This window comes from Octopus bimaculoides, chromosome 7, assembly GCF_046866305.1.
Source record: "Octopus bimaculoides isolate indiv1 chromosome 7, ASM4686630v1, whole genome shotgun sequence".
Taxonomy (NCBI): Eukaryota; Metazoa; Mollusca; class Cephalopoda; order Octopoda; family Octopodidae; genus Octopus; species Octopus bimaculoides.
Genome location: NC_142934.1, coordinates 98,281,360 through 98,299,914, shown reverse-complemented (window position 1 = coordinate 98,299,914; position 18,555 = coordinate 98,281,360). Strand labels below are relative to the sequence as shown.

The window sequence follows — 18,555 nt, the reverse complement described above, 5'->3', positions numbered from 1 at the left end:
GAACACTTTAAGCATTTTTCCAAGGAGCTACATCTCTGCAGTGTTGATAAGCTTTTGCATGTGTTTGTTGACGTTCCAGGTCATACAACTATATATAAGGATGGGTTCTGTGTATGCCCCTAGGACTCTTTTTTATCACTCTTATTTATGGAGTAACAAAACGTGTTTAATCTCATCATAAGCAGCTTTGACTTATACAAAATTTAACCTGATATCTTAGATGTTTTCCAATCTACTAAAATGAGGGTTACCAATATATTTAAAACTATTGACTTATTTCCAAGTTGTTCCATAAATTCTTGTTGCAAATTGGCAGTATTTTCTTTTGAAATTGTCGTTTTCCCTAATTTTTTACCGTTAAGACGTAACTAAACTCATTGTTTAACTCCTATCATCAATAATACTAATCATTATCTCCCCCTTTCTATCTCTCTCTCTCTCTCACACACACACACACACTACTACTATTACAATCCTATTTTAAACTCATTTCATCTTCTGCTATTAGCATGACCTTCCCCACCAACTTCACCCAGCCTCTGAAACAATAAACATAAGGTACCTCCTCACTACCCCTCCTTTATCTCATAAACCCTTCTCTCCGTACCTCTTTCATAAAGGATCATTGAATACAGTGCTTCATTAGGCAGCCAGGTGTTCTTTTAACTCAGTAATGCAATTAAAAACAGTTAATTAAGCTGTGGGATGATGGAGATGGAGAAGCATTGGGGTTCTTATAGTAGGGATGAGGACAGCAGTGACATAGTAGTAACTGTTGCTTGTAGTAATGACGTAAGTATGGTGGTGGTGGTTGTGGAAGTAGGGTGGTGTTTGTTTGTATAAATTAGCAGTGATTAATTAACCAGCGAGCAGGCACAGACTTCAGTGCATGTTTACAACTGTAATTAAGAGATGAGTGAGTAAAGGAGAAACCACTGCTGTTGGTTGTTGTTGTTGTTATTGTTTAACCTCATGTTAGCTCTTAGTATGCGGGACTATCTTCAAAGACATTCCTGCCATTATCATCTCATTTATGTTTATGCGTAGACAGCAATGTTTTTTCTTTTCTTTTATTAGTTAATAGGGTGTAATTTAAGGGAGATTTGATTACTATTTCAAGTAGGGCAAGTGACCACATAGAGGTTTCTTCATTGGCTCATAGTGTTTATGTATGTTGCTGTGGTGTTGGCGGCAAGTGGTTTCCATGGATAATTGTGTGTTGACGAGAGAGAGAGAGAGAGAGAGAGAGAGAGAGAGAGAGAGAGAGAGAGAGAGAGAGAGAGAGAGAGAGAGAGAGAAAGAGAGAGAGAAAACATCGATGTGAGTGAGTGTAGTGGGGACAGAAGAGTTACTGTTCTACTTGGTTGTTCTTGTTCTTGTCCTCCTGAAGTCAGCCCTTATCCAACAGACTGTTTTTTTCCAAGGCATAATAAAGATGTGGGTCTGATTTGCTATTGTCTTCAGGTTGAACCTTGTCTTGTGGTGAAGTTTTGTAGTTCTATTATATAGCCCTTGGTTGGCTCTGATTGAGCAGACCCACGATCAAAGGCATGTAACTGCTTATCTTTTTCCTATGTGCAAAGAACCCAGGGCCATGTGAGGTGTCATTTGAGAAGATTTAGCTGCTGTTTGTAGCAGGTGAAGTTGTCACATTGAGGCTCCATCTTTGCCTCTAGCCAAGTGACCTGGTGTGATTCACAGAGCCGTTGTTCTATATAAAACTACCTCTGTCTAGTAGACAGAAGTAGGTTTATTTGGAACATACACTCTGATCTGCAATAGTTTATCATTTAGAGTATTATGTGTCAACCTAAGTATTCCATAGCTTCCTTTTATGTTATTTTTGTTTGCCAATAGCAGGCATGGCTGTCAAGTAATTACTCAGGGTAGGTAGTTGGTGACATTTATGGAGTAAAACGCACAGAAAAATAAACGGAACATAGGCATGCAACTGAGTTGTAGGTAGATTTACTTCTGCCTTTATAGCATGTAAAGAAAACATTGTTCTAGGAATGTATGCAGCACGTGTACTACAGCAGTCCTATGCATAGCTTTAATACTGAGATTGAAAGACGGGCAAATTATGCTTGCCTAATTTACAAAAAAAAAAAAATATTTTGCCTTTTATGCATAGTAATCAGAGTAACCTTCATAATTTTATTGAATTAGGTGCATATTTTGTCATAAAAGGGAAAAATGTTACTATTGGTCTATTTTATTCAGGGTAGGCACTGCCCACCTTGCCTACCCAGGCAGCACGTCCCTAGCCAGTAGGTTTTAAAATGATCACAGATAGATCAAGTGAGTAAGCTAGACTACATTGGAGCATAACTGTAATTGTTCTTTTGTACTTATAGTATATACACACATGTACACACATGCATATATATTGAGTGAAGGTGCGTGGCCTGTGATTTGGATGTTGAACTCACAATCACAAGATCATTTTCTTGATTTGCAGCAGTGCATTGTGTTCTGGAGCAAAATTCTTCATTTCACATTGCTTCAGTCCACTCAGTCGCAAATGGGCAAAGCTATGACAAACTAGTGTCCCATTCAAAGGAAGTGTTGGTCTGCTTGCCTAGCCAGAAGGGTGGCATCATTTGAAAGCTACAACTATGCAAGGAAACACATTGTGACCAGCAGTGTAGAACAACATCCAATAATCTGATCAATATAGTGATATATACTAATAATATATACATCCCAACACTGTACTTGGGGCTAGTGTATGTATTGCTGCTACTGCTATCTTTGTCTTTGATCTGTGTTTGTCTATTTTAAGTGGTCTTAATTGAGCGAGGGATAATTGGTGGTGGTGGTGGTAACGTTAGTGATGGTGACAATGTTGGTAGTGGTGACAGTTGATTTTGTTGTTCTTAACTCCAGGCTAGCTTTGATTGAACAGATCAATACCCAGGATCACATTGTCTGTATTAGAATACCCAAGACTACATTGTCCATTGTGTCCTTCCCTTTTTAAGGTGGTGTGGTGTTATTTTGGGGGAGATTTGGCTACTATTTCTAGCAGGATGTGTGACCACATACAAACTCTTTCATTTGCTCATTGAAATATGTTTTCATGATGGTGGAGGTGGTGGCAGCAGCAACTGTAGCAATGAGTGGTCCTTCCTTTTTTAAGATAGTATGGTGTTATTTTGGGGGAGATTTGGCTACTATTTCTAGCAGAATGTGTGACCACATAGAAGCTCCTTCATTTAGAGTTGTTTTGATGATGGAGGTGGTGGCAGTGGCAACAATGACAATGAGTGGTTTTCATGTTGTATAATGTTTTATGTGGAAGGAGTTGAATGTTGGGTGTCAATATGTGATGGATGATGCTTTGGTGAGTGGGGGAGATAGTATGAGGGTGAAAGACTAGTCTTCTGGACCTAATATATGCCCTAAGGTACTATTTGGGTGTAATTTGACTATGTTTTCCTACAAATTCCTCTGTCTATCACTGCCTCAGCTATCCCCAACATCAATTTTCAGAGCGCTAATGGGTTGAGGCAAGCTGTTCACTTTCACATTCTGTGTGTGAGAGAATTAAAAGTAGGGAGATATTGTTAATATTCAAGACCTAAAGGCTGTAAGAGGCCTTAAACACATCACTCTGAGCTGACAAAGTACTTAGAGGTGTTTTATACTATTTCTGTAGCTGCTTGTATTATCTCCCCTGTGGGACCTGCATGCAGCTGGCTAGACTGGACTGTTGACTTCTTAATTATCTCATTAATGGAGATAATACAGAACTGATGACAAGATGGAAATTAAGTGTTATGTTCAGATGTGAGAGAGTGAAGATGGTTGGAGTAGAAGCAGATAGAGGTAAGGGAATTAGAAACAGATCAAACAAAACAGAAATGAAATATGGCAGTCATGCTTATTTGAGTGAGGTCTCACTTTCTCAACTCTACTACCTTCTACTCAACTCCACAATCCCCTACTCAACTCCACAATCCTCTACTCAACTTCACTATCCTCTACTCAACTTCACTATCCTCTACTCAACTTCACTATCCTCCACTCAACTTCACTATCCTCCACTCAACTTCACTATCCTCCACTCAACTTCACTATCCTCCACTCAACTTCGCTATCCTCCACTCACCTCCACTGTCTCCCACTCACCTCCACTGTCTCCCACTCACCTCCACTGTCTCCCACTCACCTCCACTGTCTCCCACTCACCTCCACTGTCTTCCATTCACCTCCACTATATTCTACTATTTTTCACTCACCTCCACTACCTTGCACTCACCTCCACTACCTTCCACTCACCTCCACTACCTTCCACTCAACTTCACTACTCTCTGCTACCCTCTGTTCATCTCCCCTGCATTCTGTCCATCTCAACTACCCTCTACTCAATTCTATTGTTTGCTCTTTCACTCAGCAATCTCTCCTCAACTCTACAGCCTTTAACTCAATAACCCTCCACTCAACTCAACAATCCTCTACTTACTTTGTCAGCATTCTGCTTAAACCAGTAATCCTCTACTCAACTCCAACTTATCATCCTCACTCATCAACTTAATCAAAGCCATGGAAATGTTATATCTACAATTCAGAAATAAAATGCAGTTAAACTATGTGCAAAAAATGAAACCTGTTTGAAGCAGCTGCATAGATGATAAGCATTTGATAAATGGATCGTATATTAGCACTATGTCAACTGTGCTACATTTCTAAAGTTAAAAATAAGACACAGAATAGTAATAAAAAAAGCATAAGATTCTCAAATTATCTTAATTTCAGTATTTTTTTTTAATGTCATAAACATATTTACAGACAGTGAACATTGATAAATTAGCAGCGATATTAATTGAAGCTATAATTTTTCCTTTATTATTTCTAGTTGACTTTTTACTGTTCCCTGTATGAAATATGTTAGCACTAAATTGGTTATCTTTCATTTAGATGGCATCACTGAATTATTTATTCTCTAAACAATTCTGTTTTACTCCCATACAATACACAATAACAATACACATTTACTTACTGATTCACTCATCCCTACTTTGGGAAAATATGATTGAAGGTTATGTTTTATTAATGAGGTCAGAATAAGACCAAATCATATCTAGAGTTGTCTCCCCTACTTGCTCCCCCCAAATAACATTAATGTCATTAATGACATTAGTCATTGACATATATTTGGATTTTTTCCCTTTCCACATAATATTTTTCTAGTTATTGTTTTACTACTCTCATAAAACATGTTAAAACTAGCTTTTCATGCTGATCGGGGGTCACTGAATTAAGTAATCTCTGTCAAAAGCTCTGAGTTAACTTTTGCCCATGTCCTCTTTTGCCTCAAGTATTCTCTTGCCAAGTAGCAAATTTTGTAAGATTTAGTGAAACTGTGCTGCTTAAACCTTAATTTCCAACTTCTGCTCATTTTGGGGACAATAAAATTCCTACACCCAAAAAATGAATGTAATAATTTTGAAAAATTATTTTAAAATTGATTTAAAATCTTTTCAACCATACAAAGATATAGAGATCGCTGTGTGATTAAGAAGCTTTCTTTGCAACCACATGGTTTCAGGTTCAGTCTCACTGTGTGGCACCTTGGGCAAGTGTCATTGGTTGATCAATGCTTTGTGAGTGAATTTGGTACACAGAAATTGTGTGGACGCCCGTTGTGTGTGTGCATGCGCACACATACTGTTTACTCTTTTACTCTTGTTTCAGTCATTTGACTGTGACCATGCTGGAGCACTGCCTTTAGTTGAGCAAATCGACCCCAGGACTTATTCTTTGTAAGTCTAGTACTTATTGTATCGGTCTCTTTTGCCGAACCGCTAAGTTATGGGGATGTTAACACACCAGCATTGGTTGTCAAGCGATGTTGGGGTGACAAACATAGACACACAAACATATACATGCACACATACATACATATATATATATATATATATACATATATACGACAGGCTTCTTTCAGTTTCCGTCTACCAAATCCACTCACAAGACTTTGGTTGGCCCGAGGCTATAGTAGAAGATACTTGCCAAGGTGTCATGCAGTGGGACTGAACCCGGAGCCATGTGGTTGGTAAGCAAGCTACTTACCACACAGCCACTCCGTGCATGTTTGTCCTCCACTACCACTTGGCAATTGGTGTTGGTTTGTTTACATCCCTGTAACTTCATAAGTACCAGACTTAAAAATAAGCACTGGGAGTTGATTTGTTTTACTAAACTCTTCAAGACAGTATCCCAGCATGACTGCAGCCCAATGGATGAAACCGGTAATAACAGATAAAAGATCTTTTTGTTTATACTTTTCTCATTTTCATTCTTGGCTTTTTTCTTTTTAATTTTTAACAGAACCCCCTTGGGTCGTGCCCGAGCATGGTTGAGGTTGGCTCTCATGCAGAAAACTTTGGCTGATTATTTTAAGTTAATCATAGAAAAGAAAGATGATGTGTTAAGGTAAGTGTTTCTGAAATTGATAATATCAAGTTTTAATTACTCTTTCTCCAGTTCTTCATCATTTGTATAATTTTGACTTGTAACACCATTATTGTGAGTCACTTTTATGTCTTGAATTTTGGAGATTAAGATTCTATGGTCCCTGAATATTTTTCAAGAGGATCCATAAATAGTGCTAGTTGTAGCATAACCATGGTTAACACTGAATGAGCTGAGCAGGAGTACTATAGGAGCTGATCAAGCTGTTTAACTCCTTAATATTCAGATTACTCTGTCAAAATGTAACGCTTGTTTATTCACATTGTTTTGAATTATTCATGCATTCTCTTGTAGCTTCAAGATTTTGAGGATGTGAATGTTCATTTTTAAAATGACACTGTAGGGTAGGCGAGAGGCCGAATCTGGCTGGTTTCAACATAGAGGTTGAATATTTGGACTGGATACGGTTGGTTTGAATGCTAAAAGGTTAAGGATGTCTGGCAAAATACTTCAGATAATGTAAATGTTTTCTGTACTTAAATGATTGTTTTTGTTTCCTTTTTAGCTTTCAAATTCATTTTCTTCAAATCCTTGTTTAGGCTAGTTCTGAAAATTAACATATTTAGATATAAACTCTTCGAGAACCAAATTATTAATTACTGGTTTCTATCCTAATTGTGTATTTTTGGCTAAGATAGACTGTTAGATAAACTTACTACCAAATCCACTCAGCTGCAAAATTGTACCATTGAAAGGCACAATTACTTGTAAGTAGCAAAAGCATTTTATAATTGACTAATTATTTAAGTAAGTTTGTTGTATTGAGCTTAAATTTTCACACAGACAAACAACCTGGAACTCTTATAAGATGATTAAGTTTATATATCAATCTATTACTTTTGTGCAAGAAAGAAGACTGAAATTATTATTTTAAGAAAAGCAACAATTTGAGACAGTATCTAATTTGAAGGACTGAAATGATAGGTGCTCTGTTGTGTAGATGGTAATTTGGTTGCCTGGTACTCAAAAAGATATGTGGTTCAAGTCATGTCAATGGGCTTGTTTCTTCTTTCTGTCTCTATAATGTCTTCTATCATTTGAATAAAAAATTTAAACAGCTAATTCACAACATGTGTAGTCTCCTTTGTCTTTTGTTTCAAATATTTTAAAGCTGAAATTTTAGCAATAGATCCTTTATCTTATAAAAAGGGTTCTTCCTTCTCTAATGTCAAAGTATCAATAAGCTTCTGTAAAGAGTTATCCTAACTGTAGGTCGTGAGGTCACAGAAGTATTTTTGGAGTTCCACATACCATTGCTTTTACTTCTAGTACACTTTTGTAACATATACCATCATGCAAGTGGTGTTTTTTGTTTCCAATATTCTATGAAAACATGTCTGGTTATGGGGAAATGTTACTTTACATGGAAACAGGTGTGGATTGGGGACTGGAAGAGTTTTTGGCCATATATTATCCACCTCAACAAGTTCTATCTAACTCATTTGAGCATGGAAAAGTGGACGTTAAAACAATGATGATGATGTTGATGATGACGACAACGACAACGATATATATATATATATATATATATTTGTATAGGCACAGATTTGGTTGTGTAGTTGAACAATTTGATTATGGTGTCAGTCCTCCTACATGGCATTTTGAGCAAGTGTCTTCTACTATAGCCCCATCTTGACCAATGTTTTATGAGTGGGTTTGGAAAAGGAAGCTGAAAGAAGCCCATCATGTATGTATAACATGTGTATGTGTGTGCCCTTCTCTTGACATCACATGATGATTGTAAACAAGCATTATTATCATACCGGTAATGTTGTTTGTTTCCAGTCTTGCATGGAAAACATGTCTGGTCATGGGAAATAATATCTTGCTTGAAAACAAATGGGTGTTGGTGACAGGAAGGGCCTCTGCAAATACTGTTTGATCCATGCAAGCATAGAAAAGTGGACATTAAATGATGATAATGAAGATGACATACATACACACACACACACACTTGCACACGCATCCAACAATGATTATATGCAAACAGATAATTTCATGCAATTTTGTTTTCTTCTGTTTCAGTGAGTTTTATGAACGTGGTGCCATAATGGTAGAAGACGAAGGTATTGTGATAACTGGATTACTTGTTGGTCTTAATGTCATTGACTGCAACTTGTGCATCAAGGAAGAAGACCTGGATCAGCCTGTGAGTGCAGCTGTTGAATCTACTTTTATTCATTTTATTTTTCTGTTCCATCTTTCTTTGTTTTTTTTTTTTTTGGCTTTAACGGCTTTTGAATGATGTAGTGTACAAGATATATTATGATGTAAAACACAATTAAGAATTATTAATGATTTCTAGGGACACTGTATTTCGTTATCCCAACACCCCAACCGAGAAAAGAAACAAAGCTACAGAAGTATCAAGGGCAATTTAAAAACCATTTTGAGCGTGGCCGTTGCCAGTACCGCCTGACTGGCTTCCGTAGGATTTTCGAGCGAGATCGTTGCCAGTGCCCCTGGACTGGCTTGTGCGGGTGGCACATAAAAGACACCATTTCGAGCGTGGCCGTTGCCAGTATCGCCTGACTGGCCTTCGTGCAGGTGACACGTAAAAGCACCTACTACACTCTCTGAGTGGTTGGCGTTAGGAAGGGCATCCAGCTGTAGAAACTCTGCCAAATTTAGATTGGAGACTGGTGTTGCCATCCGGTTTCACCAGTCCTCAGTCAAGTCGTCCAACCCATGCTAGCATGGAAAGCGGATGTTAAACGATGATGATGATGATGATGATGAAGGCCTGGGGGAAGACCTTTCTTCGAGGAAACATATGAGGTGTGATATTGAGGTAGCGCTGCAAAAACAGGGACCCAACTGGATAAGGCAGGCCCGTGTCAAGAACAATAAATAAAAGTCATTGATGGCCTATACTCCATAGGAGTGAAGGGCTTAAGTAATAATACAAGAGTCATGACCAGGGACATTGATTGACCCTGTTAGCTTTTCATAATCTCTGTGGCATGATACAAATAGGTAGGAGTGGTAGGATGATGTGGTCTTAATGCTGGATCTGTATTGGACAGGCAGGTCTTAATGATCTCTGAAGACCACAGAATTATCCTTGTAGGTGTAGATAGAATTAAAAGCAGTGCTGGAATCTCATGTCAGTTTTACAATGTTAATACTACTTACAGCTACTACTTGTAGCTTGACAGACTGGTGTTGTTCTTGAACCCAGGCATACTGCAACTCTGGTAATAGTCTTCTGATGTCCTAAAAATTCTGGTAATAGTCTTCTGATGTCCTAAAGGTTTTGGTAATAGTCTTCTGATGTCCTAAAGATTCTGGTAATAGTCTTCTGATGTCCTAAAAATTCAGACATCTGAACTCCTTTCATTAGCAAGCAAAAAAAAAATCCTCAGATTTTTACAGGGAAGGGAAATGAAGAAAACTATGATCTTCATGCTTTTGTCAAGAATATTGGAACAGAAAAATGTAGTGATAAACATAGAATCAAAACTGAGTTGCTTATATTTGGTTTGTCAAGTACTAAAAGCACTACATAACCCGAGGAAAATATTACTCACTCTGTTTTTTTCTGTTATGACACTGGATACTATTCCACTTTGTAACAATACAATGTTTAATGAGCATACACTATTTTTCCTCTATTAAAATATGCACTACCCTGTGTAGTGCATATTTTAATAATGGTGTAGATTAGTTTCTAATCTACACCATTAAAACATTCACTTTCTCATTTCTGACCTAGCATTAAACCACACACAGTCTCCTATTTCTAACCTACAGTATGCAAATGTCATTCAAGTTAACCAGTGTTTAAAAATTTTTTTAAAAGTAAAACCTCTTACAAAGCCTCATTCATTGTGCTTCCTCTATTTTCAGATGGGTGTTATAGATTTCAGCCTTTATTTGAGAGACAACAAAGTCCCAATGGATACTCCTGACTCTGATAGGTAACTACTTTCTTTTGTTTGTATTAGAAAGAAAATGCAAGATCTTCTTGCATATTTTTTAAGGGTATTTATTTGGTTTATTGTGATACCTTTCGATGCACAAATGACACTAATGAGATTCAATACTTCTTGATTGTTGTTGTTTATTGTTGTTGCTATTGTTTATCTCCTGATCCATCCTGATTGGACAAACCTATAATCATCTTGACTGTGAATATCATTTTATTTTTTAAATCATTCATTTATTTATTTTTGTGCCGGTGGCATGTGAAAAGACATTCGAGCGAGGTTGTTGCCAGTGCTGCTAGACTGGCTTTTGTGCAGGTGGCACGTAAAATACACCGTTTTGAGCATGGCCGTTGCCAGTACCGCCTGACTGGCCTTCGTGCCGGTGGCACGTAAAAGCACCCACTACACTCTCGGAGTGTTTGGCGTTAGGAAGGGCATCCAGCTGTAGAAACTCTGCCAAATCAGATTGGAGCCTGGTGTAGCCATCTGGTTCACCAGTCCTCAGTCAAATCGTCCAATCCATGCTAGCATGGAAAGCGGACGTTAAATGATGATGATGATGATGATGATTATTATTTTTACATCAAGTACTTCATTTGCTAATGGCTCCTTTTTTAAAGACAATAGTGTGTGACCTATTGAGGAGATTGGCTGTCGGTTCTAATACTTAGAGTAGCTACATACAACATTTTATTAGACTATATTAGAATGGTCACAGTGGGTGTATCTTTGATCATAGACCTGCTTGATTTGGGCTGGCCTGCATTAGCAACAACATTACAGCTCACCTTTGATAATAGGGAACAAAATACTGGCCCCTCTTTCTAACCATCCAATGCCTTATTTACTCTCCATAACAATAATATTAGTTGTTGGTAATGGTGGAAAGTGATGTCTCCTTGTTTGACACTCTTCTTGGCTGCAGCTTTTCTGGGTGGTTAAATCAGAGGTATATCATATTTGCCTCCCTGTAAAGTTTGATGTGTGGAGGCGCAATGGCCTAGTGGTTAGGGCAGCGGACTCGCGGTCGTAAGATCACGGTTTCGATTCCCAGACCGGGCGTTGTGAGTGTTTATTGAGCAAAAACACCTAATGCTCCATGAGGCTCTGGCAGGAGGTGGTGGCGAACCCTGGCTGTACTCTTTCACCACAACTTTCTCTCACTCTTTCTTCCTGTTTCTGTTGTACCTGTAATTCAAAGGGCCAGCCTTGTCACACTCTGGGTCATGCTGAATCTCCCCCGAGAACTTCGTTAAGGTTACACGTGTCTGTGGAGTGCTCAGCCAGTTGCACGTTAATTTCACGAGCAGGCTGTTTCGTTGATCGGATCAACTGGAACCCTCGACCTCATAACCGACAGAATGCCAACAACAAAGTTTGATGTATTGTGCTTCAGTTCCTTATATCTCCAGAGACTTTAGTACTGCATTATTCACCTCAATATTAATCCACTAATCCAATTAAAATTCTATCCACCTTGTTCAGAAGGTCAAGGCCATTATTACTGAGGGGTGTAGATAATGAGATTAACCCACAAAATAAGAAGCACTCAGCTTGAATTATTGCAATTGTCTAGTAAAAAGGGTAAGTTATTTTGTAAACATGATGTTACCTGTCTTAGTAATTTTCTGGAGACGCATAAAATATCCTCACCTATTATGGCATCCCTTAGTAACTATTGGACATTTGTCACATTACAAACATACTTGAATTGTTGTGGGTCTTTTTCTTTCTTCCTCACTTTCTTTCTGTACTCACATTGATGTAATTCTATTGGATTTTCTGTGTGTGTATGTATCTTAGAACTTTAGTATGTGTGTGGAGTTCACAAAATCCAGCTGATTTGAACAACCCTTCTGTAAGTCTGACTGTACCAAATGTTGCAAATCCTATATGTCTGATCTTCGATTTAACCATTTTCCATACTAACTAAAATTCTATGCATCCAATAATCTTTTAGGGTTGTGAGTCTCTTGTACATTTTATTAATTATACTAAAAGTTGTGTTTCTGTTTTCCAGTGCTGAAGGAAAATCAAAGATGGCTACCATTCTTGACCAGAAGAACTATCTGGAGGAGCTGAATCGACATTTGAAGTAAAAAAACCTTGAATGCTTTTGTTTCCTTTTTATATGCACTAATTTTTATACATTAGTGACTTGTAAATCAATACATTGGTTCAAGACTACATTAGCAGTTGTTTTATTGGTCATGATGCTATATTAATAGCTTGGTATATTAATAGCAAATTCAGTGTTGGTACATTGATACAGTTGTAGCTGGTACCTTATTGGTACATTGGTAGCTGGTTTTGTGTTGATATACTAGGGTGATATTTAAAAATGTTTGAGAAGCACTGCTGTAATGATTCAACCTCTCTCTCCTGTTGCCTTCTCCAGGTTTAGAATAAAAGAAGTATATGGTGGTACAAAACTATCTGTAAATTGTCCATTATGAAGGACAGTTTTGCTGCTCTCTTACTGTTTGCTTTACTTCTTTCTTTTTTTGCTCCATTCTATACTCAATTCCTGACATCAATTTTTAATCCTTTCCATAGTTCACTCCTTATTTCACTTTTTATTACAATGTAAACACTCTTCTCTCTCTCTCTCTCTCTCTCTCTTTTTTTTCTTTTTGTTTTTCCTCTTCTTTCTTTAAAAATTTTTTTTATTCCTCTAAATGTTTTTACCTCCCTTCCATGATAATACTAATAATAGTGTGTTTATCAAAACTTTCTTGATGAGTACACAAAAGGAAGGTTTATTTTCCTTGATACACTGTTATAGATATTGTAACAGAAGGACCCCTTTCCTGCTGCTAACAACTGGACTGTAAAATTATGTGGGGATTTAAAAAAATTTTGTCAGCAAGCCAACCTTGGCCAAGCAGAGTGATGTGCCTTGCTTTACTTAGCTTGTACCACATGGAATCTGTAATGTTATGGCTAGAATATTGAACATTGAAACCATTTTTTTTTTTATACATTACTTTATTATATTCTGTTTTCTTTTCAGCGCCACAGTAACCAATCTACAGCAGAAACTGGAGAGTGTGCAGACCACAAATGCTCTTATGAAGGAAGATTTAGCAATAACCAAAAACACCATCTTAACTCTACAAGAAGAAAATAGTACAATTAAAAAAGAAAAGGATATTCTTTTAAATGATCACAAACGGAAGCTTGAGGTTAGTTAACTCCACCTTTTGTGTTTTTAGGAGTTGGTTTGCCAATGTCTGTTTGTCTTTCTGACTGTTGTCCTTTATAATTGTTGTACTCTTGCTCTCTCTCTCTCTCGTTTTTTCTCTATCTCTGTCACTCTCCTTTTTTTTTATTTCTCTCTGTTGTCACCTTGTTGTCAAGTCACTGTTGTAACAAAGTATTGTAAGCTTTGAAGCTAGAGCACACACCAGTCCATAGTCTGGTGTGTTTATACAGCTGAGTGGTGAAGAAGTTCACTTTGCAATCGCAAGGACCCAGGTTTGAGCCCACAGTATGGCATTTGGGCAAGTGTCTTCTATCATAACCTCAGGTTGACCCAAGTCTTCTGAGTAAAAAATTGGGTTCACAAAAATGTGATACTTCCATGTTCTTGGAACAAATGTTTTTCATGCACTCTAAACTTACAGTCCTTGCAAACCTGTACAAAACCATAACAGCATGGAAAACTAGTTATGTTAATGATATGTTAGGTTTTGTATTTACATTGAAACTAACAAGGTTGTTAAAAAAAAAATGAAAAGTTGTCACTTTTATGTTACTGTTATTCATAATAACATCAAAAATAGGGATAGATACATTAATGAACATAGACAGAGAATACAACAGGATAATTGAACTTAGACTAGTGATAGGGGGTTATGACAGCAGTGGTAGTTTTTGCCTATGTTCCGTTGTCAGGATTGACAGAGGAACAAAAGAACTTTTTATAAGTCCCTCTGACAGACCACTTTGCAAACAGACAAAGATGACCTTATTATTATGATTGGTGATTTTAATTGGCATGCTGGAACAACAGGATGGATACTCTGATATGACCACAGTACAAGATATGAAGAAGGATCGAGGCTTCTAGAATTATGTGATGCAGGTCATCTAATCATTTGTAACATAAACAGAAAGTTGGTGAGCCATCCAATCACCAAATACTTAGACAAATATGCTCACCAGATAGACATAGTCATCAGGAAATGGCATAGGCAACTGATTGTGATTGCTGAGTCTTCCTCCTGTGCAAAATGTACTACTCAACATAGATTAGTAATTAGTGACTTCTGGATAAGAGCTTGAAGGTCTCAAGTAGAAGACAAACTGGAGAAGGAAGGTATATCAGCTGAAACATCCTACTGTCATCCATAACTCCCAAAATGTATTTTACAGTATCTGCAATTAGAGGAAGAGGAGATAGCAGTTGACATAGAGGACAATTGGGCATTGCTGTGAGATTCAGATCAGGTTTGTGATTGGGACAAGATCCCATTTCTAGGAAAACAGAGGGTGACATGGCTGTGGAATTGTACAGAGGCTAGAACTATAAAAGTTAAGATGTATGCCTTGAAAGAGTGGAGGAAGGAACACTACTGAGAAGTTAGAAGAGAAACTAGACATCTATATAGATAGTTAGCAAAGAAGGAAACAAATTGTAAGAGGTTTGCTAATGCTCTATATTGTGCAGATCAAACACTTCAGTTTCAGATTGTGAGGCAGTGTCAGGATAAATAAATTAGGTTATTGTTGGTGAAAAATGCATACAGAATTATAGTGGTGTATACACACCCTTATGGACACTGAAAGGAAAGAGGCATGAAAATAATCCTTTGAGGATGTGTGGGGTAAAGAAAAAGACTAGTTGACTCAACAGAGGGATTCATTATTGAGTTTGACTGCTATATAGTAAAAAAGGTCATTAATAATTTGAAAGTACATAAAACAACTAGCTATTCATGGTTAGTTTCCAAGGTGACATAGTATGTGTATTGGTTATTCACATAGTCAAGCAGTTCAAGGAGGTGGTATTCATAATGATGAGAACATCACCATGAACTGTTATGAGAGCTAAGGAGATGCTGTAGAAAGACAAAGTAACTAAGAAATTACTTTGTCGTGAAAGTGGCAGAGAGAGTTACAAAGAGAGTTATAAAGTTTAATCATGAAAATTATTAAATTGTAATGAAGGAAGCTTAACAAAATTGTATATATAGTAAGGGGTTAGGTAAGGGTGGTAGAAGAAAGAAAGAGAGAGAGAGGAGGGAAAATTGTGTGGTAATAGAGAAAAAAAATGGAGAAACGATGGCAGGTATATTAATAGCAAAACAGATAGATTGGTCAAGATTGGTGAATTTGAAATATAGAGAACAACATGATTAATTTCAAATGTTGAAAAATCGGTTGGAGTGAAATGATTCAAAAAGTATGTTATCTGGTAAAGAGGGTAGAATTTGGTCAGTGAAGTTGAAAAGTATGTATAAAAAGTAAACGGGAAGAAATTTATGGAAAATACATATCTTGTTGGTGTCATATTTTTTTTGAGAAAATTTAAACAATAATATATCTATTCATTCTCAACATGTTCTGGTAAATTTGAACATGAATACATGATTACTGTCATTTTTCATCATCAGAGAACATCTCCTCTCTTTAGATGACATGTATTCATAACATATGTGATTCACTGGCAGAAGGTGTTCTTTGAGATACTGTGGTGTTTCAACCTTATTATGTGTCTCTTCAGTGAGAGCTACCACCACCAGACCAATGAATTTAACAAGAGTACAGGCTCTTGTTTATAGAAATCAACCAATAAATAATTTGATGATGTTTGCTGATTTTTTCCAAAACATAATTCATGAACTACATGCAGAATAGCAAGAATCTAAACACATTTGAGTCTACCAAAATATATTGAGAATGAATGGATGCATTGTTTGGATTCTCATTGTTCTGCATGCACCTCATAATTATCAAAAATTATAAAGGAGCTAAATAAGAGTATATAAAGGGAGGTTACTCCCAGTAACTAAATTCAGCATTTATAATTGTAGAATACTTGAGCAACTTTGACCATTTATATAAGCTACAAGCTCTAAATTACAGTGCAGTAGAGACTGATGGGGGAATAATATTTCCAGTGTTTCAGAATGCAAAGTTGGCATAGTTTATTAGAATCAGAATAGTCATAGCAAAGAATTATTTTTATTGGATTTCAAGAATCCATATGTATTTGGACAAAGTAGTATCAGATTGTCTGATTTGATGTCAAAGGTATTGAAGATGTTAATTGTGTATTTTGAATGAAAGAATTTAACATTAACCTAATATATGATTTAGAAACTGTGTTAGTTTTTACAGGTGTACAATATTTAAAAAAACATGAGAAAGTGGTCAACCACAAGTTTGAACTTAGATTAATCATCAAGTGAATAACCTACACTAAAAAATTAAATGTTATCAACAAATGCTCCTCTTTCACTACTTTTCACAGGCAACAACGATTAATTTATGAGATCAGTTTTATTGCTCACAGCAATGTTTGGTAATCTTTCCCTTATATAGTCTTTAATCAATCTTGATGTTTCCATGCAAATAAAATTGTGGATATGTACTAATCATGCTGTCTCATATAACAATGAGACACAAGTTTACTACTACATTGACAATGCTCAAACATTTCATTTCTTTTCTTTTATTTCTTTCTTTTTTTTTTTTTTGAACAGTATATCTCAAAGCAAATAAAGCTATAAATAATAGTGTGTAAATATATAAGATGGGTTAAAAAGCCTTTTGCATAGGAAAAGTCAAAGGCTGCTTGTGTGACTTGAAACTACATCTCTTGTTAACATGACAGGTGTTGTACCATGGGACAAAAGAAATCCTTTGGAGTTCTTTATCCATTTTAGAAGCTTTATTCTTACCAGTGAGAATTGTATGTTGTTGAGGTCATAAGAATTTATAAACTTTGAGGGAAATAATTCTCTTTTGGAATGGTGTATCTTGAAGATAAAGCTGTGGGTAAATAGTGGGTTAAAAAAACCCTTTGGATAGAAAAGTCAAAAGCTATGTATGGGATACAAACCCACATATCTTGTAAACATGAGAGGTATTCTAATTTTCTTGTGACTTGGCATCAAATATTACCCAACATCAAATAGTCTGACAAAACGTTAGACAAATGTGAGATATAAGGACTGAAATGCCTTTCCAAAACATACAAAAATAGCCAAATATTTGAAATATTGAAATGCTGTATAGGTAGCTATGGAAAGATTTGTTTCCTGTTTAAAATGAAAGCATCAACACTATAAACTGTAAAATGATTTTAAAGTTAAATAAGTCTAAAACTGAGTCCATGGTCTGTAATTACTGGATTCATGAGGAATCTTCTGTTAGATAAAAATCTGAGTCATGTTCTCATTTAAGTGAACATACATCATGCAATAATTTTACTGGGTACAAAGAGTGAAGTTGGATTCAGATAAAAATGGTCATTCAAGACATCTTAGAGCATTTGTACAGGACAGAATGCTTGTAATCATTTGGCAGCTGGATAAATATGATATTTATCCTCTTGTTTTCTGTGGAGATATTAATGAGTTAGTTGCTTTTAGAATTCTTTAATCTTTAATTTGGACCCAATTCTTCCCAATCATCTCGTAACCCTACTTTTTGATAACTCCACCTCAAAAATATTCCATCAATAATTCATGACATTTTTTCACTGAAAATGCATCACGTATTCATATTACTTATTTATGTTGATGATGATGATATATATATTTATATAAATAAATGCATTTGGCCAACCCATGCAAGAATGGGTTGACCAAGTATGCTATTGAGGCATTGTTTTACAGCTGGCTGCACTTTCTGTCCCTAACCCTTGTCTGTTTTTCAAGTATGGGATCTCTAGCCCTTCACAACTTCAAAGGAGGTGAAGGGAGCAGATGAGTTGTTGAAAGGAGACCTGCCAGTAACAAAACCACCCATATATCACAGCTTCCATAGTCACAGGTGTAAACACGCATACTCACTCTCTCTCTCTCTCTTTCTCTTTCTCTCTCTCTCACTCACACACGTGCGCGTGCATGTGCACAACAATCTTCTTTCATTGTCTGAATTCACTCACAAGGTTTTGATTGGCATGGAGCTATTG

At 36.6% G+C, this 18,555-nt stretch overlaps 1 protein-coding gene across 19 annotated transcripts in view; it reads left to right on the top strand.

Annotated features, from left to right (window-relative positions):
- Positions 1 to 18,555, top strand: part of LOC106868839 (RUN and FYVE domain-containing protein 2) — a 247,450-nt gene that overhangs the window by 98,757 nt on the left and 130,138 nt on the right. For all 19 annotated transcript variants that reach the window (XM_089355727.1, XM_089355722.1, XM_089355730.1 and 16 more), the window contains exons 4-8: positions 6,337 to 6,441; positions 8,506 to 8,629; positions 10,330 to 10,400; positions 12,430 to 12,504; positions 13,423 to 13,594. In XM_089355727.1, the coding sequence (XP_089211853.1) occupies positions 6,337 to 6,441; positions 8,506 to 8,629; positions 10,330 to 10,400; positions 12,430 to 12,504; positions 13,423 to 13,594 (547 nt within the window). The remainder of the gene's footprint in view (positions 1 to 6,336; positions 6,442 to 8,505; positions 8,630 to 10,329; positions 10,401 to 12,429; positions 12,505 to 13,422; positions 13,595 to 18,555) is intronic.